Consider the following 26,363-nt stretch of genomic DNA (forward strand, 5'->3'; position numbering starts at 1 on the left):
AAAGACGGGGTCACATCGGGTAAACGTGTCAAGCTTTAAAATTGCGTGCGCCCGCAAAATCGCAAACATCTACCATATCTAAAATTGGCCATGAACGACGCTTTAAAAGCTTTTACCGCTCATCAGTTTAGTGTTATCAGTGATTGATGGGCCTAGAGTTATTACTCACACTCCGACATTCACAGCAATATGTAACATGTGTGGCGTAAGCGTTGTTTGTGTGGCGCACCCGCCACGTATTTACATTTATATGTGCGTGCATGCAGGGGGCGGGGGACTTACATTTCAGTGCTTATTGTAGGTTACACAGTCCAAAATGGATTGAACATGATTCTACCACTTACTCTTCTTGTAGAATACTGCATCTTCATCAGTTGGAACCTTCTTCACAAAACTAAGAGTGATATTGTCCCCAAGACTTCCGGTGACAGTTAATGATGTTGGAATAAATGAAGCTGAAAAATAATGAAAACAGATAAATGCAGAGATGAAATAAATATAAAGAAGCTGTTCTACCTGCCAAAGAATTTGTAATTCTGTCTATTATTTCCTAAGATTTACACAGCTTTGCTGCAGTGTCGCAGTGCCGCATAGTTGCCACATCATCACAGAAAGGTGCATTAAAATGACTTCAGTGACAGGCTCAAAAAATTACTTTGTAGGCAGACTAAGAGGAAACTGTAAGTGCAGATGCATGTATAATTAAATATTCTGATACTTATAAATTATTATTATTATTATTGTATGATAAATTAGCAAACACAGTTAAACTAATTTATATAGCTTAGTGAATTGACCCTGTTTGGTTTACTGTTCCTCATGTATGTTAACATGGTGATGGTTCTAGTTCTGTCAATAAAGTTTCATTCTTCTCTTGGCTTATCTTGTTAAGTACTCACTGAACATACATAATCCCATTTATGTCCCTCATTCTCCTCAATAAAAACTATCAGATCAGGGAATGATGAGGTAACAATGCATTTTACCTTGTGCTGACATCTTCATAGTCCGTATCCTGGTTACTGTGTCTCTAGATTTCCATTCACAGTAATAGGCTCCAATGGCGTCAGCTGTCTTCTCTTTTTTCCATACCACCCTTTTGGCAGCTCTCCGTGTTTCATCCAGACTGACTTCCAGTGGATCATGCAGCGTATTTACAAGGGCATCAATGTCTCTAACAATAGAGATAGTCTCTGGGGAACTCCATGGAGGTGCAATACAAATCATAGAGGTGTCCGAATTGGCAATTAAGGGAAGAGAATTCACCAGAATCAGGTCTCTCACAGCTTCCACTCTATCTAAAAATAAGATCACATTGTAGATCCCTGTTATTACATAGTTTAATGAAAGATGAATCATTATTAGGAAAGACATAAAAGAGGTTTTCTCCAGCAAAACATATTTCTAGATTTGGGTAGAGTAGGGACATATCTTTTTTTTTAGGTTTTTAGTGTTGCTTATCTCCCTGTTTTGGAATGCATGTTATCTTTTGGTCACGAAAACCTTTGGATCTAGGACGGAAAATGATGGGAAATCTAAAATGTTCCAGTTGTCACTGGAGCAGGTGTAAAAGGGAAATCTCCCAATGGGCACACCTCTTCTGGTGACCAGTGTTAAAGGTGGTATTCTTTTCTCCCTTTTGAAAGGAGATTTTGTCTCACTTTCTATTGTGTCTCCGAGAAAGGAAGTGAAGGGAAATTGGCTTTATATGGTTAGAAAAAACAAAGGTTCTAATTCTTTCTTCATCTCATCCTACCCTAGAATAAGATGTTCAGTTCTTACTGTTTAACTGGCAAATAAAAAAAGATACAACATTATAGCGATGCATAATATCTCATAAGCACTTTAAATGAAGAGGGTACAGCTACTTTACCCCATGAAGCCCAACTCAATCCAAAATGTTTTTGTTTTGGATAGAGCAGGAAAGGGTTAGAGGCTTGGGAGAGGAAGTGATGGGAAACCTCTCCGGAGGTGATGCAAACAATAATGAATACACACTTTTAGCAATGAGAGGAAGGGTTAGAACTTCTGATAATATTTTTATTGCTGTATGTGCTTTTCTTTTCTAGTGACTAGCACATCCTTCCTTTTATGTACACCTGTTACGGGGGTAAAGAAGTGAGGGAAAGTCTCCCCAATGGTGTCACTGACAATGGGACCTGGGCTTCCACAACATTTCTTCCACAAAATTTGGGTAGCACTGATTTATGCTAAGCATATATAACATTCAGGGAGATATGGGAAGGGAGAGATAGCTTTGTAAAAACCCCCCACAAATTTGCACTCCACCTCCAGAACAGCAAATAGCAAATACTATTAATAAAAATAATGATTTTTCTAAGCTGCTCAAATGTTCAAAGTTACCTTAAATTGCAACTGTGGCCATGTTATGGACATTCCAATATTTACATATCCTTAACAAGTAGTCAAAAACTTTAAAGGAAATTAAACCCAAGAACAAACATTTAACGCACTGCAGCTTACCAGTACTTAGATGTGGTGGCTGAAATTGTTTCTTATTTTAGCCTAAGAACATGTTCAGCAAGTACAGAAAATACCTGTTGCTCTTGCCAGGAATACAGTGTCCTTGTCATTTTATGTGAGCAAAACTGAAAGCAAAAACTATTTTATCTTTCTTCTGTAAACTACTATTCTCCATCTCCTATGTAATGGAGATAAAGGACATATTTGTAGTCCAGCCTGAGTGACAACCATGGCTTTCATTTTCTCACAGTTACTATTCCCTCGCCTGCCAGTAGTGACTTGACAGCATGCCAGTCTGCTAATATCAATGTAAGCAAAAAGCAGATGCACAGGAGGAGGGGGTAGAGTGATGAGACTTGAGCTGAGACTGAGACCTGCATCTATAGTATTCCTCCCATCTTTCTGAGATGAGAAAGAGGGACAACCTTTAAAACAAAGCATTTAGGCAAAGGACATCACTGGTTGCCAGGAGCTTGGCGGGGCACAAGCCAGAGCCGTCCCACTCAGCTCTAGGTAACTGGTGACATCAGCACGCTGTGTGGGATATTAAACTGTGATAACACACTTTTGTTGTTTACAAATTCACTCCACATATTTACATTATATATTGTATATTTCCAGTATAACCAAAAAAAGCAAAAAGTTTCCTGTAACTCTAACTCAACCGCCAACCAACTTTCCCCTAGCACTAATAATAACTGCAAAGAAAGCTATCTATAGACATAAGACAATGCTTGTCACACTTTCATATGAACTACCTTTGCAGAAACTGTAAGGATCATATTTACCCAAAAGATATTTCTTTCAGAAAGTGAACCTGCGATGACACCAGATTATAAATGATGCTTTCTAGTAAAAAAAAATTCAGTTTGTAGTGTATACAGTTGTTGGAATAAAATAGAAAAAAAATTCTAAAGGTAAAAAGATAGTTTGTCTCAGGGAAATTAGACAAAAAAATTCCACATAACAGGTCTGCCAGCATTCATCTATAAAAGATCATTTGTAGAAACGTTTTTCTTTTCTAAGATGAAAAAACATTTCACTCAAACTAACCCCAACATAAAAGAAAAAAAGACTACAAACCAAGAGAAAAGAAACAAGAACAAAAATACATTTTAGCCATAGGAAAATGGGTACTATGAAGGATAACTTTATAATATTATTTAACAAAACTTAAAGAAAAAGTTTTTTAACACTTCACAATGTAACTAATGTGGTACAGTTTTGTATACGTCACCGGACTGTCTCTCTGTTATCCATTAAACATACAGAGGGGAATTTATCAACATTGGAGCAGACAAAAACTGGAGCAGCTGTGCATGGGAACCAATCAGCTTCTCTCTTTCATTTTCAAATCTTAACTGAACAGACTGAAGAGAGAAGCTGATTGGTTGCCCTGAACAGCTACTCCAGATTTTGTCTGCTCCAGTTTTGATAAATTCCCCTCACAGTATCTACGAGAATAAGGCCATTAACCACTTGAAGTCCGCGGTGTTAAGCCCCCTTCCCATCCGGGCAAGGCAGCAGACGAGGGGGGGAGGGGGGCACACACTAGCACATATACACGATCGGCTGGCTATAGAGCCGCCGATCGGGTATATGTTAAACAGCCGGTAACGGCTCTATGCATTGCGCAGGTTTTTTCTGCCCGTGCGCCACTGAGCAGAAAAAAAATGCCGTCTGGAGACGGCAACCCGCTAATGCAGCAGTGCCGTCCGTTGCGGACGGCAACTGGTTAAAGCGGACCTTTACACTCAAAAATAAGATTCTACCAAAGTTGCTATAATTTTGAAATACTTGCACTTGCAGAGCATTCCCTTCCTGCTTTGAAAGCAGAGCACACCTTAATTTCCTGTCTGAACAACCTCCGTCATTCATCAATCACTTCTCCCGCTGATCCATATAGTTGTTGTCCCCCACTACTACCAACACCACTACTATTAGCTTTCTCTGCTATCAATCATTTTGTTTTGGAGTTTTATGTGAAAGAACACATCCCCAGCATCCCTTTAGACATGCCTGCAACCAGTCAACCGATCAGCAGATTTGGCTTGCTTAAGTCTGCAGCACCCAGCAGGCACATCAAAAGGGATCCCCGGAATGGGTTCTTTCATATACTGCTTTTGAAGATACAAAGCAGAAAGCTGTGATGTTTACAGCAGCCTCCTGGCCCTCCCACCAAACTCAGAGCTCAGAGCAACAGATAGACCTAAGGAAGACATCACTGGGTCTCAAAGCCCGTCCTCTTTTGCCATCTGTGTTCCATTAGGGAGATTTCCATTCACTTTCCGTCCAATAGCCAAAACAAGAAGTGAGAGGAAATCTGTTCAAAGAGAGAGAAATCCTTGGTTGTCAGCAGAGTCATCAGAATAAAGCTGGCCATACATGTTTTATGCGGTTCTTGATGAGCTGGCCAAAATTTACAGTGGGTGCAGCTGATCGAAGAGAACTTGTAGCCAATGAGCTGCCGGCTCTGTTTGGATATAGCTGCTGTCACTTGTAAGCCTTGATTGAGCAATCGGTTATATTTTCTTTGTTCAGCCCATGGGTTGAACAAAGAAAATATTACAGTGTGTGGGCAGCCTTAGCGTTACCATATGAAGATTTTTAATCTACTCTTGTTCTGACGACAACCCAAAATGTGGGATTCTCTGTCACTCTGTGATAACGATCACCAGGACAAATGGAGGGAGTGAATCACTTTAACGGGGACACAGACAGCAAAAAAAAAACTGACAAGTATTCAAACCCCTCTACACTCTATTAAAAATAAAAAATAAGCTTTGGCTTCAGTTGCACTTTAAAGGAGAATTATGAGGCAAGTGATTTTCACTTAGCCTCATAATCTGAGCCGACCTGGGACAATGAACTGTCACAGGTTGGCTCAGTAGATCGAGAAGTGAGCGAACACATACCATCACTCACTCACTTCTCGATCTATCCCTGCAGAGAGCCGTGACTGTCAGTCACGGCTCCCTGCAGGGATTCCCCCCCCCTCCCCGATCCTCCAGCTGGCTCTGCCTATATATAGGCAGAGCCAGCTGTCACTCACGCAGCTGGGTGGATCCAGACAGTATTGTCGGGATTCTTCCGGCTGCTGCGTCTCAGTATACCGCGAGCTGTAGCTCGCGGTATACTGAGCTTTGGGTCAGTTTGTGTTTTCCCATGATCCTTAGGAGAACTATGGGGAAAAGGCCTGACCCCATAGTTCTCCTTTAAGTACAGGTTACACCATTATAGAATATTAACAGTTGTTCAGAGCTCCAGCTAAGTCTGACTGTTTGTGAGGATGTGTTTGAAAAGCAAACTCCATTTGAGAGATTTTCTCTGACTCCAAAACAAGAAATAGGGTCTGAGATTGTCTATGGTGTAGGAGGACATGGACAGCAATAAAACCATCATCAGAAGTTCTAACCATGTTTAAACCAGAACTGTTTAAGTTTGAGAGACTACAGACATTACGTCAACATGTTTCTAACCAGACAGGTAAAAATCCAACTACATCTACCTTCAAGAAGATGAGTACATTTATACATACTGGTGAGTTCAGTACCTTTAAAACTTACATTAGATCAGTTAGAAATGATGTGCATAAGCTCATAATGAGTGATAAACACTACTAATCAAGCTGGCTTTTTTTATAATGGAGGCCTCTATTTTATCATCAGAACAATATCAAGGATCTTGACATTATATTTGAAAACAATGTCTTTAAATGTGAGGATTTGTTCTTTAGTTAGAGCAGTGGTACAGCTATCTGCAGCACTGCTACCCCTGCCTTTGCAAACCTTTTTGTAGGTTATTTTGAAGGGTGATGCATTTTTCCATTTACATGGTATCACAACCACATATGTGACTTAATTATATAGATGTCATATTTATCATACAGAAGAGGGTGACTCAAGAGTTTCAAGATTCTGTTCTCCTTTCAAATTTTTTTTTGTAAATGTATATATATACTGTATATGTATTGTGGTATGTTTGGAATAATTTGAGTGCATTGTTTAGTCACAAAATAAGGGGACACTTGAAGTGTTGGAGATAGTGCAGTGTCTTTTGCTTTTATAGTGGAGGGGTGACTGTTATCACCTCCTTTTACAAAGGGAGTTTTTTGTTTTATTTTAACACTGCAGACAGTTTCTCCCCAGGGTCTTAATACCGCACTGTTGTAACTGTCTTTCTTGCCTGATCATTAATTGTTTTATTTTTGTTTTATTATGTGTGACTCATATGCAGTAATATTTAAAGTTTTTCTTTAAGTATTTAGTATTTTTTTGGTATGCACATTTTTGTGGATGTCACTTTATTAGGTTTTAATGAGTAATAGCAGCTAGAACCTGTTTCACGTTACCCTTGCATGTTTAAACATATAGCTATGGCCAGTATTATTTATCTTGCTCCAATACCCTGTTCCTATGACAACTATGACCTTAATGAATGGGAGTCTCTCCCTACGACTGGCCAACTGGAGGAAGGAGGTGTGTGCAATGACAACTTCCTGTTTTCAACAATGACTTCTGGTTTTCAATGATGATTTCCAGGTTTTGATGACTATTTCCTGTAGGGGTATTTCCTGTTCTGGGACAAGAAACACATGTTATTACACATGTCTGCACTATATCCTAATCAGGGTTCATGTACTATGGAGCAGGTATTCCCATTGCTTTTCTGCAAGGCTATATGAGTGTCTTATTTACATTCACAGGGGCAATCCAGTGGGTTGTAGATGCATGGGTAAGTCTGCGCCACAGGTTGTGTGAGTTTGCTAATTAAGTGGGGTGTCTTTAGGATTGCACATTGTACATTATCTTGTTTACTTTTCACCTTGAGAAAGAGGTTCTTCGTGTCCCCAAACCATTGGTATTATGCTTGCTTCCACTATATGATTTTTCTACTTTGGCCTCATTAAAAACTTTAAGGGGGTTATTCACAAAAGAGCTGAAGGATCCAGCTCCAGCTTCAGCTGGTCCTTCAGCTCTCTTCGGCCGCCGGAGCCCTTCGGTTCAGTCGAAGCCAAAGGTGGCCAAGCGGCTCAGCCGAGCAGAAGGCATATGACAGCTGGGCGGAGCCAGACATGATCTCCTGGCTCACTCCGTCCATTTGTAATGACAGATCAGTGACCCCAAATGACCTGGGGATGCTGATCTGTCATTAAACAATAACAACTGGACGGAGCCAGCAGTGACATCCCGGCCAGCTCCGCCCAGTTGTTATATATTGGCCAGCACCTGCTAGAAGACTCTAGGAGAGTCTTCACCATCTCCGCTACATGGTACCCTCAAGGAATGTGGGCTGATGTGATTCAGTAAGAGAGGGACACGCTCACTACCCTCCTTTTCCTGGCCACCCAGGCTGCATGCCTGGATATGGGTCTGTTATGAATTTTAAGGGAGGGGGTCACAATCTGTATTTTTTTAAAGATACAGTAAATATCAAAAAGCATGGGGTTCCCATCCGTGGTGCCTTTTGCATACCTGGATAAGGGTCTGTTGAATTTTAAGGGGATCTCCATGTATTTTTTCCCCCTTTTTTGTCACTTTTCAAAGGACTACGTTGCACTATTCCGTAACGTCACATTCCGCATTAAGGCATCTTCCAAGCATGTTATTAAAAGAATTTGTGTATTTCAATGTTTTCCTATAAGCTGCTTGAAATGACCCTCTCCCCACTGAACCGTATTTTGTTATTTATTTTTTCATTTTGCTACATGTCCCCTATGGCAGTGCCCAGAAACCCATGCCCTTTTTTTTATCATTTTTTTATTATTATAATTTAAAGATATTGACACTGGTTTGTACATGAGTTTCAGCACATTACATCAAATACAATCAGATATCATTCTAAAGTTATACATCACAATAATCATTGGTAGAGATTGAGGTTACAGACCTCTCCAATTTGGCATTGCATGTTTAGGAGACTATGCCTTCTCTGCATCTACCAACTTTATTCCCTTTGTCCTTCCCCTTCGTGTGGGGAGAGGGAAACTAAAAGTATAGAATGAGTGAACATTGCTAGGTGTGATTAGCGTATGTCATCTGTCGTAAGTCATATTGCCCCAATCCAGAGTGCTGTTTGGCCATAATACTTTGTCACAGAGCCAATTAACTTGAGCTGATATATCACCTGATATGTTTTCACTATACCTTTAGAACCAATGTTAAATTCCTCACTCCCTTATTAACCTCACATTTTCTTATGAGTATATTCGGGCCCTAACAGCTTGAGGCGTCTGAGCTGATGACAAACGAACACGTGAATTTGAGTTAGTTCGCTCCCCTCTGCTGTTTGAAGATTGCACTGGATGTATATTTGAATGGAGATAGAAATTTCTCTTTCTCTGCAAATGTAAAGGCAATATTGATAAATGGCAACCATCTGTCATAGAAGGAGGATATTTTGTTATCATCTGTCAGTAGCATTTCTGCGTCTAATTTTTCCAGATGGAGTAAGTGGAGAAGGTCTGTACGCAATCCCTGAATGGTAGGAGGATTGGGAGCTAGCCACTCTCTCAGAACGCACCCTTTTTTAAAAAAGAAACCCTACAAATTAGCCTTGAGAATGTCAGAAAACATAGCAAGATTTCAATAGAATTCAGTGTTATGTTCTGGTACCTCAGACTTCCCGCTTGGTTTGGCGATCCTCCTGCAAACCAAAAGGTGCCCGGTTCGCACATCCCTACAAAGGTAGTACACTGAAAATCTATCTTTTTGAATTATCCAGAAAAATAGCAGTGCTGTGCTACACAAAGTGACTGTTTTCTCCATGTGTGAAATATATGTCAGTAATAAATCATTTCTGTCCACAGAACCCGGGGCTGGTTTACTAATGGAATATAGAGTAAATAGAAATAAATTGAATAGTTAACACTGCAGAGTGTACAGTATATTGATTTTGTGATTTTTTTTCTAAGGTTAGTGCTGTTTTGGCTTTAATTATCCAATCACATACACATCGTACACAGCTTTTCTGTATTTGCTAAGCTAAGTGAACATTCACTTTGCTATGTGAACGGGTTCTACATTTTTAGTAAATCAACCCCCTCGAGTGTAACTGTTTTACAGTGAAACTCCATGATGTGTAGAAATGGGGCATATAGAAATTGTGTATCTGATATAGGGTTCCACATTCTGCCGCATAATACCATTGCTCTTTGCACGGTTTTTTTATATGTGAGATCCTGCATGTACAGAGATGCATCTTTCACAGATTAATACTCATAAAAACTTTGATGCTCAGTGGAATTTCCTTCCTCGCACATCAAATATGCAGTCTTCAGAACTGATGTTTCCAAGAACTGAACTTTCACTGGAGCCCTTGTAGCTCTCAACCTAAGGAAGTTTAGGGAGTTGCCTAATTTTTGCGCACAACTTAGTGATAAGTGCAGCTCCCAAAGGAAAGCAATCCTTAGTCAAATCAACAAAATTCTTAAGAGTGCTCCAACACTGCATGTTAATATATACTGTAACACTGCATGCTAATGTACACTGTGTAAAAAATAAATAAGCCTGAGGATATTCAATGAGTTAATAGCTCATTAATGAGTAAAATGGAACATAGGGGAAAAAATATACCGCATGATTTAAAGTGTAGATGAACACAAGAACAAAAATTGTATATACAGTATTGCAGATTAAGAGTTCTGGTGGTTGCTTTAGTTTTCTTTTTTTAGGCTTTTTCTTATATTTTCACCTGATGATCTGGCCAGTAACACACAAATCTCCCATCTTTCTGAGATGAGAAAGAGGACATAATGCATTTGGGCAATGGACAAACCACTAGCATTTGCCCAGTTATGTAGACCATTAATAGTTTATATGCCAAAACTGATTGGTTAAAATCGTTTTTTTTTTCACCATCGATTTTCCTTTCCTGGCTTTTCAAAATAACACACAAAATAATTGAGAGATAAGGTTTTAGTGCAAAATGACACTTTTGGTAGTTGAAACCTTTTCCTACATGTCTGTACATCAGGCCAAACAAAGGGACAACTGAGGAGGAAAGATGGACAGAGGGATTTGGTTCCAAATGAAGGACAAGTCCCTTCAAATGAGGGACAGTTGGGAGGCATGAACACACTTCCTGCCTTAGGGTGGCTATGCTCACTCCATCATTGTATCTACACAGAAGCAGTGCAGTCACATTTGGGCGGCAGAAGTGTCAACCTGTGGAGAGGGTAGTGTTCGATGGACTAGTAGGTTTAGATTTGTTATAAGGGACTCACAAATTCATTCACTGTATGGGTAGAAATCGGGAGTAATGTGCTTAATTGTGCCGTTATATTGGTTGTAAAATTCTTTTGACACAATTAAAAATTGTCTTTAAACGTTAAAAAAATTGGTAAACTAGCAATAGCTAAGAAAAGGGTCTTTCATACAGGGCTGGGGCACGGGAGGGACAGCTGCCATGGGTGCAGTGTTTTCATGAGGGAGGAGGGGCGCCGAGTGATAAGTTAGGGCCTTCTCATCACATGCGTGTACTTTACCAGCATAAGGTGAGCCCAGGACCAGTGTGCCTCACCCCTAATCTGACATTGCTGATCCCAGTCCTCAAGTAGCTTAATGCCAGCATAGCCACCAACCTACCCTGCAGTTTTAATCAGGGCTGCTGCTCAGCCTGGACCAGCGGCAGAGTCTGCCCCATCTTGCAGCATGCTAGCTGCTGTGTGCAGTAAAATCCCTCCCTCCATTGTGCGGTGTTTCGTTGTTGGAGCATGCTGCTGGCAAGCTCACTAACGGAGGGGTGCTCTCAATTCTGCAATCATGTCAGCACACCTCAGTTCAGGCAGCTTGCAGCTTAGTGTCACCGGCTCCAGAAACTAAACAGCTGCAAATACATACAACTTTACTGTTAACTCACACTTCAGCACTTCAGCCACAGTGCAGGGAATAATAACACTGCAGGCAGCAGGGTTTGAAATCGGATCTCAATTTTGGAAGTCAGGTGAATGGAATATGCCTCTGCTGCCTGGATTTCCAAAATAATGTCTCTTGTGGAAGCTAATGGCAATATTGGCACGGCACCCTGTTCACAACACCTCTCTCCAACCCTACCTCATTACAGTACCTCCTTAACATGCACCCCTCTCAAGTCACAGCAACTCCCTACATCTTGGATAACACCCCATACCACCTCACATTTTCTCTTCCAGTCACAGCACCTCCCTCCCAGGGCACTGCACCACAAAACCTAAACCCTCCTCCTCCTCATAACACCTCCATTCTACTCACCCTCCTCTTGCCTGCCACCCACCTCACCCGCCTTCCCCCTTCGGTTAGAGAACTTCCCTCCTAACCATGTCATTACGGTGCCTCTGTGCCATGCATCTCACCCCCAGAAGTCTACAGGAAACCTACCCACACAGACCAATATCTGCTTTTTGACTCCCATCACTCAATGGAACACAAACTGGGTGTTATTAAAAATCAAACACAGGACTGAGATGATAACAACAAACACACAGTCTAAAATCACAGAATACAGACATTATGAGGGTTTAGAAAGTTTGTTGCTGACCAGCCTGGGTTTTTCTTAAAATGTCCACAAGGTAAAGCAAAAACACGGGACCATAGAAGAAAAGGGAGAGGTAGAACACATGACATATTATAGTAATTCCATATATGGCTGGAATTTCAGAAGAACTTTCCATGTTTTGCAAGTCCAGCAACATACAGAGATGGAAGCTGGTACATCAAGAAAGACCAAACACCCAAACACAAGAGACGTAACTTGGTATATGCAGTCTAAAGCAATGAGGAATGCAAATACCTTTACACTGGGGAGACAAAAGAACCACACAACAAGAAGATAACGAAACATAGGAAGTAAACTCTGCAGGTCAAAGCTCAGCAGCATTCCTACACCAAAGGGATGGTTTTTTTTGAGGAAAGTGAGGTGTATATTTTAGACAGAAAGGACAACTGCTTTGCACAGGTCACCCACATATAATGGCAATTTATAAATGCTACTTTTACAAGGTGGTTACTGTTTTTTTAAGGGCATTTGGTACACATAAAGTGGATTTATATCCTTTATGGCTATTGAGGAATATACTGTATATAATTGAATGTTTTTTTTGCCACAGTCCAGCTTTAAGGTATTAAACAATATATATTGGAGACAATAAATTAAAGAAAATGAGGAGAATTTCTCAAAACTGGAGCAAACTAAATCTGGAGCAGTTTCCCATGGCAACACATCAGCTTCTCTTTTCAGTTTGTTTAGTTAAGCTTTGAAAATGAAAGGTGGACGCTGATTTGTTGCCATACACAGTTGCTCCAGATTTTGTCTGCTCCAGTTTTGATAAATTCCCCTCAATTTATTTCTTTATTTAAAAAAAAAAACTCCTTACTATAAGATCCTAAATGACCACAGTTAAAAGAAAAAGCCACACATTTATAGAACCCCTTTAATAACTTGTAAACGCTCAAAGATGGCAAGTTGTTCAATATCTAGATCCACAAAATAATTATATGATCTCTACACTTGCCACCAAACTAGACATATCAACACGTAGCATATTTGGATCTCCACATAATTGCCTCACAGTTCCAATTTCAAACCATGCCATATTACCAACATGTTATCAGCTAGGTACAACAAAGTAAAACCAGAACAGTCAGGTTCAGAATTCCATATTCCAGGATAGCTATCCTTCCAGATGATGATAGTAGCGCCTTACCGCCAAGATGGTTTGGCATATGTGTCTCTTACATACACAAAGTTCAGTTCACAACCTGCGTCATATAGTCCACTGAGTATGGTTCTGAACAGGCTCAGATAATACAATGAGAATAAACAATCCTCTTTGTGGCAATAATAAGCACGTTAGATAATTGCTATTGCTTTATTTGCCTGCAACATCAATCATATACAGATGCTAAGATGCTCAGTGTGGCCCACATGTAGCAAACGTTATAGAAATCTATGAGGAACTTCAAAACAATTAATGGTACTTCACCTAAGTTCGGGTATGTAGCTTACAAATATAATATATCTTTAAAGTGGGATCCAATACAGTTGTGTGAAAAAGTGTTGGCCCCCTTCCTGATTTTTCATTGTTTTGCATGTTTGTCAGACTTTAATGTTTCAGATCATCAAACAAATGTAAATATTAGTCAAAGATAACACAAGTAAACACAACATGCAGTTTTTAAAGGAAGGTTTTTATTATTAAGGGAAAACAAAATCCAAACCCACATGGCCCCGTGTGAAAAAATAAATAAATAAAAACTGCATGTTGTGTTTACTTATGTTATCTTTGACTAATATTTACATTTGTTTGATGATCTGAAACATTAAAGTGTGACAAATGTGCAAAACAATGAAAAATCAGTAAGGGGGCCAACACTTTTTCACACAACTGTATACCGTATGTCTAGATATATTGTGCCCAAAAGGACAGAAATACCCACTAATATAGTCCACTAGTTGCTGCAGAAATTCACTCAGGTATGTATTTGAGGCATCCAAAGCAGGAGGGCTCATGTTTGGCATAACACCATGTCCAAAATGGCGACTTTCTCAAATGGAGAAAATGTTGGCAACTTAAGCTGATCTAAGTTTGAGAATGTCTACTGAGAAAAACATATTTTTGTAGCACTTGATTGCTTCATTGGGTATTCAAATTAAACACAGCTTCACTGTTCTGTTTTAAATGTTTCAAATAATATTCACCCCATTGCCTTACATTCACTTTAGTAAATCAACCCTAATCAGTTAATAATGTCCTAGATGTTTAATGCAGATAGAGTAGAAAGGCTGTCTGGCCCAAATTCTCAAGTTGATGCTACCCTGGCTAGAACCACCAAGGTAAAGCAACCACCCAGCATCTCTCCCTTGTTGGTACACAATCCTGAGGAATTTTGCTTACTGGTGAGGGAGCAGCACCGGGGAAACAAATTCCTAGCCAGCAAGGGAGGTTCATGATATGGCCCTTAGTGTGCTCTCTCCCAGGGCATTGTGAAGTCTGAACTAGCTCTATGCAAACATGCAAACTAGGTGGACTTCTGGAAAAGTCACCCATAATGGGACCTGTGTGGCATCATAATTGCCAGTGGAGCTGAAGCATTTAACTGCATGGCTACTAAACCAGCATGGGCCAACTCTTCCAGAAGTCATTTTCATCGGCACAGTGCTTTCCTGCATTTTACAGAAGCACTAGAATGCTGAAGAGTACATTGGTCATTCTCTACTAGGTACAGATGAATGTAACCCTCTTAGCTCTGATAGTATGGTTTTAACAAAACCCCAGTGATTTAGGATCAAACTGAGAGTAAGCATTGCTGTTTTTAATAAATATGTAATAAAACATGTCAGTAGAAATAGACTGATGTGACTATGCACTGTGTAAAGCATTGTGTAAATTGTCGGCGCTATATAAATACTTGTAATAAAAAAAAAAAATTAGATACATCGCATCAGGAGGAAGCCAGAGTGATTTCTTATTAGAAGAGCCAGCAGATCTTATTTTGAGCCATTCAGTGTCTACACACAAAGAGGTATCAAAAAACTCAGACAATATGTAGCCGTCAACCTCATCGTGAACGATTATTAAGCAACAGTAACACAAATGCAATAAGTAAAAACCAGTGTAACAGTAATTACATTCTTTCATAATGCTCCACAAGTGATTAACCTAACCACATCACATAGATTAGCTGCAAATGGTAAAAATGCCACTAACATAATGAGCACATCCCCAGCTATCAAAATGTAAGACAGTGATATGGTGATTACAGCGTACACAAGTAAAGGGTTAAATATGCTCTTCCATTAAATGCTTTTCTTATATAAGAACAATACAAAAGAATGTAAGTCTGTGGATGTTGAGGCAAACAATAACAATGCTTGTTTTGCTAGAGAAAATTAGGAGAGAAGGGACAGGAAGAAAGATATCGGAGTAGGAAGTACATAAAGACATGATTCCGCAGCAAGATTTGAATGACTCCATTAAGAATGTCCTATCACGTCCAATAACACTAGGACCTACCACAACATTATCTGTGACATTTTAGCAGGAAAACAAGATAAAACTAAATCTGGCATGTCCAAAACTACTTTTTATTTTTAAATACAAGGCAGTGGCATGTAGTTTTTTTAATAAACTATAAGTGTCCACATCTGCCATATATCTAACTGTACAGCTGTACTGTCTAATTTTATGTTTATATTTATATGTTATATTTATTTTATTTTTATTTGATTGATTTTACATTTTTTATTTCAAATACATATATATATATATATATATATATATATACACTGTAAATATATACAGTATATACACACATACACAGTATGTGTATATATATATATATTATATATACTGTAAATATATACAGTATATGTAAAATTTGCAAAATTCTTTGCCTTTTAAGATATTACACTGCAAAGCTTTTAATTCACTCCTTTGTAATATCTCGCCTCAACTACTTTAACTCCTTCCTTGGGCAGTCATCACCTGAGTTTATTCAGTATTCGCATAATGACAATAATAAAATATATGATTTATTTTTGGAAGATCATAGGCCAAACTACACTTTATGTCGGATACATCCCAAAGGGTCTCCTAATTGACAAATGATTTGCATGTTTATGTGACGTTACATGTATTTTTGAATACTTTTGAAGTTTATGATATATTTTGATGCGTTGAGTATGTTCTATATGGTTTGCTATTTGGCTCCGAGGTCCCACACGCTGTATTTAGTTCCATCTGCTGGTGGAAGGTCGCCAGGATGGCTCCCCTATCTAGGAGGTTTGATCGGCACGCTTGTTGCTGTGGATTTGCACATGCATGTGTTTTCCGCAAATATGCGTGATTTACCAGTCTGACGCAGCCATTGACGTCATGATGCAATTGCGGGCATACGCAATGGCATCCCGGGGATATATAAGTGGCGCAATATGGCGCCATTTTATGTACTGTTGATTCTGAATAACACTGATGATGGGATATTTTGCAACAGGTAACATTAGTTTCAATAATTTTGACTGTCCGTTTTTACTACTGATTAATGATTAGCATTGGTACCTTTATCTAGGATATTGTGTGTAGTTATATTATCTAATTATGGTGGGGAGCGACCATATTGGAGGTGCTCCTAAAGGCTCTGAGTGTATTTACCTGAAGCCATTATATAATATTGGTTATGCCCTGCATTAATATGTATTTATGGGATTCAGTTGTCTTTTGTCAGTGCATACGGTCCATGAGTAGCTTTAATCACATAGATCTTCTATATCTTTGGATAGCCTTGCATTTATCTACCCTTGAACAAATCTTCTTGAAGTTTTGGAATTTATCACCACTCTTTCATTTTTCAGTTCTGTTTATCCCTGGAAACCTCCCACCGGTTCACCTATTTGGTGATTGCAAGATAGCATGTGAGACTAAGGACCCAGCCATTTTTGTGAGCATGAAGTGGTTTTGTATTGTTATTCTTTGCTACTCTCATTAGAATATTGGTTATGGAGATTACCATACTTAAACCTATTTTGATACAATGTTTTAGAATACCTCCAACCTTCCTGATGAAGCACATACATTTGCGAAACGCGTCGAAGACTGGGCCCACAGTGGATTACACAGTTAACACATGGTTAAGCACTATTAAGGAGTCTATAACATATGAGTATAAAATATATACCCACGTGTGGGTACCATAAGGAGGTTGCTTGTTTTTAATGCACTATTGTATCAGACCAATTATATTTTGAATGTAACCAAGTCTCTAAATCATGTTTATTTTAATGGAATAAAATCAATTTTTTATACAAAACCATGTAGTTTTGATGGACATTTCATATGGTTTGAACACTTTAAAAGCCCAGATTTTCTCTATTTTTCTTGTATACATTTCCAATAAGGGGTGTGGTACCTATCCCTAATGGTTCAATTATTTTTAGTATAACCTCCTCCTTGTTAGTCTACCACTAAACAGGCTACCCCCCTTCAGTCCAGGCTAATCCTCCTTACCAACCATTTAGTGTCTGCTGCCCCTCTCTGCCAATCTCTCCACTAGCCCCCAATTGCGTAATGAATAATATTCAAAATACTAACAAAAACATACAAAGCCATCCACAACTCTGCCCCAGAATACATCTCCAACCTCATCTCAAAATATCACCCAAACTGTCTTCTCTGCTCCTCTCAAGACATGCTGCTCTCTTGTCACCTCCTCCTATGTTCGCCTCTAGGACTTCTCCAGAGTGTCTCCCCATCCTCTGGAACTCCCTACTTCAATATGCCCATTTATCTCCTACTCTGCTCACCTTCCATCCTTGAAAACGCATCTCTTCAGGGAGGCCTAACTCACATCAACATAATAATTGTCCTTTTACTTCTTCCATTAACCCCACAATGATTACCTTTTGTATCACTGCCTCTCCTACCAGATTGTAAGCTCCTATGAGCAGGGCCCCCCTAACCCTCCTGTATTGAAATTGTATTGTAACTGTACTGTCTCCCTCCATTTTGTAAAGTGCTGTGCAAACCGTTGGCGCTATATAAATCCTGAATAATAATAATAATAAGAATAAAATATATATGTAAAATCAGCTAATTCTTGCTGTCTCTGTCCTTGTTGCAGATTTTGCCTCACTTCCTGTCTGATAAAACCATTGTTACCATTACAACCTTTACCAGACAGAAAGTGAGGGAAATTTACAACAGGGGCACAGCAATAAGTGAGGGTTTATCTCTCTAACAGAGCCCCGGATAGCAGTAAAAATGTATCAGGGTTTTAATCCTTCTCTATTCTATCCAAACCTCAAAAACCTGGATTAACACTTTAATGATATTCATCCTGGACAACCTATTGCTGTAGGCCCCTCTGTACTTGCTTCAAGATTAAATGTTATGATGATTCCTAGTGGTGCTGCTGTACACTAAGGGATCTATTTATAAACAATTTTCAGAGCTGTGTGCATAGAGGCAAAAAATTAACGTTCTTAGTACAGTAAACTCTCTGTTATCGGGAATTCACTTAACTAGAACTATCATCTAACCAGGAAAAAAAACCCTGTGTACTCACTGTTCTGCTGATCTGTGCAATGTATTACCCTGGAAACGATCGTGTTCCTATTTGTCCTAATTTGCTTTTGATTACTGCATTTCAATATTAATATGAAGTCAATACAGAGGATGAGGAATGGCATTACTTAGACCTATTTTTAATAATAAAAAGGAAACAGAAGCTACATTTATCCGGAATCTATCAATCTCCGTGGATGCCGGATAACGGGGAGTGTACTGTATATTTTCTTTTCAGGTAGAATTTAATGTAATACCGTATTATGGCCACTAGATGGAGATGAGGAGCAAGGCAAATCAAATTCTTATTTCCTATGCTCCTCAGCTCTATCTAGTGACTACAATGAAGAATTACTGCATTCCCACATAATCGTACAGAATGAATGCTTGCTCGCTCTGCACATTTATTATAAGCAGACAGTCATGAAGATCATTTTCCGACAGTCACAGACACTGTCTTTGCGGGGGAAAAAATAATTTGTTTTCCTGATCTTCAGAGTTCTTAACAAGTTTCCTTTAATCACTCCCTGTCAAAAATTATTATTTTAAGAAAATATTTTTCTTAATTGATGGCCCCCAAGATGCAGATGGGGCCACTGATGCTGCTAACTGGACAAAAAAATTGCAATTAATGACAATACTATCAGTCAAATATTTCCTCCCAGACACCCAGACACCGTGGTAGCTGCATGTGGCCTGAACAGGAAGCATTTCTTTATACATAAAATTATTTTTGAACTATATAGAAGGAAGCGTGTGGGTGATCTGTGGTTGAAAATCAGATCAGGGGCAAATTATTAGTTAAGAAATGTTCTAATCACAAATGGTTCTTAAAATAACATTTGTATTCATGACTTTGAATTCTGTGTCAAAGTACATAGCTGAGTGTGGATTTCCACTCAAAGCAAAGACAAAACAAATGTACAGCTGTCTGATTTTGTACCATATTGTGAATGGCATTTCCATTATCCTGGGCAAAATGCCAGCAAGATTAATAGCTAGTTCCAGGCAGATGTTTCTCTCATTTTGGTAATATTGATCTGCAACAATCGCAGTAATATTGTTATGCTTTCGTCTCCATAAAGTTTATAATCTCATTGTGTTCATTGGCTTTAAATCTGGGAACCCACATGACCTTGTAAAGATATATTAGACAATTATATTCAAATTAAAGGAGAACTGTGAGGTGAGTGATTCCCCCCTCCCTGCTCCGATCCTCCAGCGCTGACTGGCAGAACGGACGGGGGAGGGGGCGGGTACAGCTGGCTCAGCCTCTAGATAGGCAGAGCCAGCTGTGACTCAGGCAGCTGGGTGGATCTCGACAGTAATGTTGAGATCCGCCCCGGCTGGGGCAGTGTCAGTATACCGCGAGCTGCAGCTCACGGTATACTGAGCTTTGGGTCACGGGAGGATGCTAGTTTATGTCCTCCCGTGACCCTGAGGAGAACTATGGGGAAAAACACTTACCCCATAGCTCCCCTTTAAATCAGAATGAAGAGATTATACAAAATCGACACCAGGGTTCAGCATTAAAAAGCACTTGTACAGTAGTGTGAGAAAGTAATGAGTTGGAAATGGGTAAAACCTGTGTATGTTTATTCTTTGCTCTCTGTTTTTCCTTACAGAGATCTCTTTTCACTTTCTGTCCCAGAAGCACAACAGGAAGTGATAGGAAATCTCTACAATGTCAGGGGAATTCTCTTAGTTGTCACCAGAACCAGTATCTCCAATGTATGATATACCTTTTGTTCTGGTGGCAAATCTAAAACTAAGGATTTCCACCTAACTTTCTCGGTGACAATGGTTGAAATGACAAATAGTGAGGGTGAATCTCACCAGCAGAAACACAGACAGCAATACAAACCAAAGGGTCTAAACCAATTCTATCCAAGACAAAAAAAAGCTTTGGCTTTACATACACATTAAGGAGTCAGGTAGGGATGGGAGAAATGGCCCTGTATTTTTATTGATAAAGGTTTCAGGGTAATTTGGAAAACTGATTTTAACCTCACCCTGTGTTGCCTACGCTCCATCCTTCTACACTAAATAAGCAGTATATCTTCATGCTCATCCCATTATACATATGAGCACTATAAAAAGGCTATGATAAGGAAGAATTTGATATTTTATTCAGTTATGTTTTGAGTTTTCAAATCAGGTAAAGCTAAACTCTGGCAAAACACAACAATTTACACACTGCACTGGACATGTATATTATCATTACAAAGCTGCATGTTACATGTGGAGGGCTCCTGCAAAGTATAAATATCTTACATTGCAGCATGCTGGCTACCCTTCTTCCAGGCACTGTTTGGAGTAAGAGCTCTGACTTAAGCAGTGAAATGCTGTGGTCGCATCCCCGCCACTCTTTAGTACTTGCCCATTCACGAAATGCCTTGCATTTTTCGCAAATAATACAAGGTGTTCTGTGATTGGAGGCTAGGAAGAATGCCTTACCTACTGTTATAGCCGTCATTTTTCAGGTGCGGGTCCGGTGGGAGACACATGCTCAGCTCTGCTGCCAATCAGGGAACGCCCTGTAATTTTCTTAAATGAATATCAAGAGATTCAATGGTTGGACAAAGTGGAGGGGAGGGCCGGATCACAACTCAATCTGGACCTTGTCCATTTAGAGAATGCCTTGTATTCATTGCAAAAAATACAAGGCGTGCTCTGAATGGGGACAGCGCAGAGCAAGTGACTCCTTGTGCTCATTGTGCAGAGGGGAAGCCACTGGAGCACACTTGAAACAGCACGGCTATTACTGTATGTAGCAAATTATTATTATTATTCAGGATTTATATAGCGCCAACAGTTTGCACAGGGTTTTACAATACATTACAATCACAATACAATTCAAGACAAGACAAGATGCTAAGGAGGGCCCTGCCAGTGAGAGCTTACAATCTTAAGGGAGGACAAGTGATACAAGAGGTGGTAGCTGTGTGGGGATGATTTTTTTGAGAAAGTGATAGTTCGGTGGTTAGTTTGAGGCAGGATAGGCTTCCCTGAAGATATGAGTATTCAGGGAACGCCTCAAGACAGAGTAGGAGACAGACGGGCAGGTTGGGTTAAGGAGTTTCAAAGGATGGGAGACACTCCACACCTTGGCATGGGGGGAGGGAGGTATAGTTGTGTTATCAATCTCAATGGAAATGTTGGGGAAAGGTGCACGGGCAGGAGGAAATATCATGAGCTCAGTTTTTGAATGATTGAGTGTTAAGAAGTGTTGTGACATCCAGACTGATATGTTAGTTAGTAAATCAGTGGCGGGCGTTGATATTAATAAATCTTTGTGTAGTAAAAAACATAAAATGTGAAAAAATACATTGAAAACTAAGCAATTAAAGGCTCCTAGTTTGCAGGGGGCAAAATAAATTGTTGTGTATTTGTGAAATGTTATGCATATCTAAATTGTTGTTGAGTTCCACAGAAATTCTTTAACATGAGTTTGAGGAAGTAGCTGACTTGTCTGCATGACTTTCTTCAGATATTTATTTGGACTATTTTCATAAAAATAAAAAGAAATGTCTATTGAGAATGCACAATACATAAGAAGGAGTTCTTTGTATATACTGCAGAGATTAATTCTATGCTGGTGACCTATTGCAGAAAATAGGTCTGTCTGCATATAGAGTTCTATGTTACACTACACAATAACGGTTTGGTCCATTGAATGCCCTCCTTATCAAGATCTTTAGTGTGCCCGTACAATGCCCTGTGGCTCATAAGCATTGATCTAAAGCACAATGTGTGCATGTCGCATGACAAAAAAAAAGTTTTGTTTTCTGAAATAGTTCCAAAGTACAAAATACTTTGTAAACTAGTAACAAGAGCAGTCAAAACAAAGGTGGAGTTTATTTGGCATTTGAAGCCACGGTGAACACCCAGACTACCAGTTTAGTAGAAGGGTAATGCTGTCCTCTCTGTGCCCTTTTTATTTCCCCTGCCTGCAGAAAATGTCAAGATTGCTTTTGTGACCTTACCGAGAACTTGGTATTGTCTTTCTACAAGCCAGTAGGAAGCATGAAATCACTGTGTAACAAAAGAAGGAAAACTAACATGGCTGGCGAGATGGGTAGAAGATTTAAGTTTGTATGCTAAAAGTCTAATCTCTGTAACATTGTCAAATGGAAATGCAAAATAACAGTTTAATGTTCCATGTGCACTTTGCTATAGCTATCTAGCTTGATTTAAAAGAGAGACAGTGAGCGAGCAAGAGTAATAAGTGCAATACAATTATTGGACAAACATTCAAACAACTTCTAAGAACAACATCCTGTGCAGGGAGAATTGATGATCGCTGGTGAATCACATTTTCAGTTTTCATTTTGTCCATCAGTTTGATATTATGCTTAATGAAACATATTATAAAATGCATCTCATAAGTAAGACTGTAAATATGGTATAAGATAAGGCACACTACCAGAAGTAAATGATATGACATCTAAAATGACAGGTTAAAGATATTACACTATACGATCATATTCTAGATGTATATTATATTAAAGAAAAACATACATGCTTTGAAATACAGTTAGAGACCTTAAACATTTAGGGGGTTATTCACAAACTGTGCTGTTCGGCTATTCACTTCAGTCTTGTAAGGCTGATTTCAGCCGTACATCGGCTGCCTTTAGTCAGCCGAACATGCTTTGCATGTTCGGATGAGCCAAAGTGCAGAAGGAGTTTGACTCAGTCAATCCAACATCTGGATTGGCTGAGCTGAAGCTCCGGCAGCTCACTCACTGCCGTTCACCCCTATTCTCAGTGGCATTCGGCTCAGCTAATCTGCTCGGTACCTCCGAGGTACTGAGCAGGATAGAGAATAAGTAAAAAGAATGAAAAACAAAAAACATTTAAAAATATTTGAAAGAAAAAAAAAAGTAAAAATAATAATAAAAAAAGCCGCACACTAACCCGGCCGCATGCGACGGACTCCCGCAGCATAAAGAAGCATCTGACAGATGCCAGCAAAAGAAAAACAAGTGGGCGGAGCTAGCAGTGATAGCTAGTTCCGCCCAACCGTTTCCTATTGGCCGCCACCTGCCAGAGTCAGAGCCAATTAATAACAACTGGGTGGAGCCGGCCGTGACGTCAGATCAGTGTTCCCAGGTCATTTAGGGTCGCTGATCTGTCATTACACTGGGCGGAGCGAGCAGTGAGATCACAGCTGGCCCCGCCCAGCTGTCATTTGCATGGAGATCGGTCGGCTTCGGCAGTTCACCACGCTTCGGGTGTCACTTCGGCTCAGTCGAGCCGAAGCATATGCCTTCGGCCTAGCTGCCTTTGGCTACTGTATGGGTTATTGTGAATAGCCCATACAGTAGCCCTTCGGTTCCACTGAACTGAAGGGCAGAGGCATCGGAAGAGAGCCGAAGGATCAGCTGAAGCTACGGCTGGATCCTTCGGCTCTTTAGTGAATAACCCCCTTAGTGTACACTTAAACACATGTTTGTCACTTGTTAGTGAGACAAAGTTGCAAGTCACTCTTCTGAGAAGGGGCTAGCTGTTATCTTAAGCCATTGGAGAGACAGTTTGCCATTCTAGGAGTCTTTTCAGTTTCTCTAAACTCAGACACTTGCTATATATACATGAAGAACAAATAATGCTGATTCAGGATGTATTCTGGAATTTTGGTAAACTGAACAATGATGTACGCCTAATCTTTATCTTGATGTGTGGACCTTTATAAGCTGTATAAACTAGAGTGTGGTTGGAGTTTGCCTGACAGACTAAGGCCTTTCCCCACATGCGTGTGTCAAATAAACCTTTTATCTGATCTGGAGCTACTCACAGACCGTCGCTGCTTTGCTCTTAAAATTCGCCTAATCAATCCAAACTTGCCAACATTCCTGGATCAAATTTCCAAACAAACTAGTTACAGTTCACTAAAAAAAACTCTGTTCAAAAGCACAAAAATCCTGTTTTTAAATGTCACTACTTGACATTTATGGAAAATGTCAGCCATTGATTTCTACTACCCAGAGGTGACAGCAATCAAGCAGTATTAACTAGGTTGCTGGAGACATGGGAAGAGCTGATCACACCAACCCAAGTGCCTAAACAACTGACTGCTGCAGAACCTCCAACATGTATATATATATATACATGTTATACTCTATATATATATTATATTATCACTCCCCAGTAGCAGACAGAAGCAAACAATGTCCTGGGCTTAGGGACATGGGGGAAAATCCAACAAACCCAGATAACAATAACAATCAAAGCTCAGGAAGGCTGCAGCCTAGCTGCAAACAGCACCTTTACACTAGGGACACTGCAGCTTATGGCAAGGTCCCTATGACAAGGACGTTACAGAAAAAAAACTTTAGTACAAGCTCTGGGCACTGGGTGCTAGTGTGACACTTGCTCTGTATCAAATAAGATAAGCTGTGAGATGTTACAGAACGGTATCACAGATTATTGTTAGTGATCAGAGAAAATTGGTATTCCCATAGCAGCCAATTTTGACATGCATTAACTCTACATATAGCTTGCACACTAGAAGCAACCTCTCCATTCTCTTTCTAAGGAGTAAGACCTCTGATAGGGAAGAGACACTAAGTAGTCCCAAAGCCCCTGGCTAAGAGTCATGCAGTTGTAACTGTGGCCCAGTACATACAGTATTGTCAGACTTCCCATATCCAATGAATGTCCAAGACAAAATAAGAGCCCTCTTAAGTACCATGTTGGAGTCTCTTTGACCGAAGCAAAAGCTATCAGTGACTTCAAAGGGTTGCCTGCTGCCTGGGTGTTAAAGCAGACTACACAGACATTAGTATGTCATACAACTGCCCAAGGCTAGTGAAATGTTCCCTTGGAAGATGATGCTGATTTATGGCAAAGAGGATTTGCAACATTACAGTGGTGCAGCTGGAACTGGAATTCAGTCATTAGCAGTTCTGTGTTGATGTTCCTTACTTTAACTAATTTACTATTAATAGGAGATATTGCTCTGATATACCCCATAGTTTGCATTCTGATGTTGGTAGTTTTTTTCAGTTATATTATAATGGTAATTGTTATACCGTACACTGGCAATTTGACATTATAACCCTAGTCATCTGATGTGTTCCCTGTTCATCATTTAATTGATGTCTCCCATATAGCAAACATTTTGGTGAGCTATCTTGTGTTCTGTTTTATTCATTGCAAACCTGCTTTGGAAAAGCCTATCAAAAGCCTTAGCTCAGGAATTAGATGATCTCTTTTTTTTTTTTATTCGGTGCCACTGTAAGCCAATTCCCCTCCATCTTCACATGCAAATCACATGAGGACAGAGGGCATAACATGAGGACAAATATAATTAAATAATGAGAGAGGAGACACATTGATGGTAATTGATTATTGTAAGTGATTCAGCACTGGCCCTGATATCCTGTTTTAGGATGGCTCCTTTCCCTTGCAGAATCCTATGAGAGGGGTCTTAGGATTTGTGTGTCTACTAGTAAACTATGTGTCTTCATAAGCCAACAGGCACAGCAGGGCAAACCACTACCCTCCCCTCCTCCCTTCTCCAAGCTAGTAGATGGACAGCTGCTGGAGACTGTGTTGTCTCTTGTAATGACTGTAAGTGCTTGGGCAAAAATGTAAAGTAATGCGTTGCTGGTGTAGCGTTCACCCCCGAAGGAGCTGCTGAATATGAAATAGGTTCTCCTACCTGTTTACTATGCCACCGGCCCCCTTTGCTCAGATCCAGCACACCGACACTCAGGAACAGAATGGACTCAAGTCTTAGGGTCTTGGATATTTATTTGTAGGATAGACAGGAGAGAGTGTTTGGGATCTGTAGGATGCCCTGACGGATTCTTCAGAGAACTGCTTCCTCCCCTAGCAA

The 26,363-nt window shown here is 39.8% G+C and overlaps 1 protein-coding gene across 2 annotated transcripts in view; it reads right to left on the minus strand.

Moving 5' to 3' along the window:
- TEK (TEK receptor tyrosine kinase) overlaps positions 1 to 26,363 on the minus strand; it is a 71,883-nt gene that overhangs the window by 39,087 nt on the left and 6,433 nt on the right. For both annotated transcript variants that reach the window (XM_018556532.1, XM_018556531.1), the window contains exons 2-3: positions 987 to 1,298; positions 345 to 455 (exon numbers count right to left, since the gene is read on the minus strand). In XM_018556532.1, the coding sequence (XP_018412034.1) occupies positions 345 to 455; positions 987 to 1,298 (423 nt within the window). The remainder of the gene's footprint in view (positions 1 to 344; positions 456 to 986; positions 1,299 to 26,363) is intronic.

Source organism: Nanorana parkeri, unplaced genomic scaffold (assembly GCF_000935625.1).
Source record: "Nanorana parkeri isolate BGI_ZX_2015 unplaced genomic scaffold, ASM93562v1 scaffold241, whole genome shotgun sequence".
NCBI classification, from domain to species: domain Eukaryota; kingdom Metazoa; phylum Chordata; class Amphibia; order Anura; family Dicroglossidae; genus Nanorana; species Nanorana parkeri.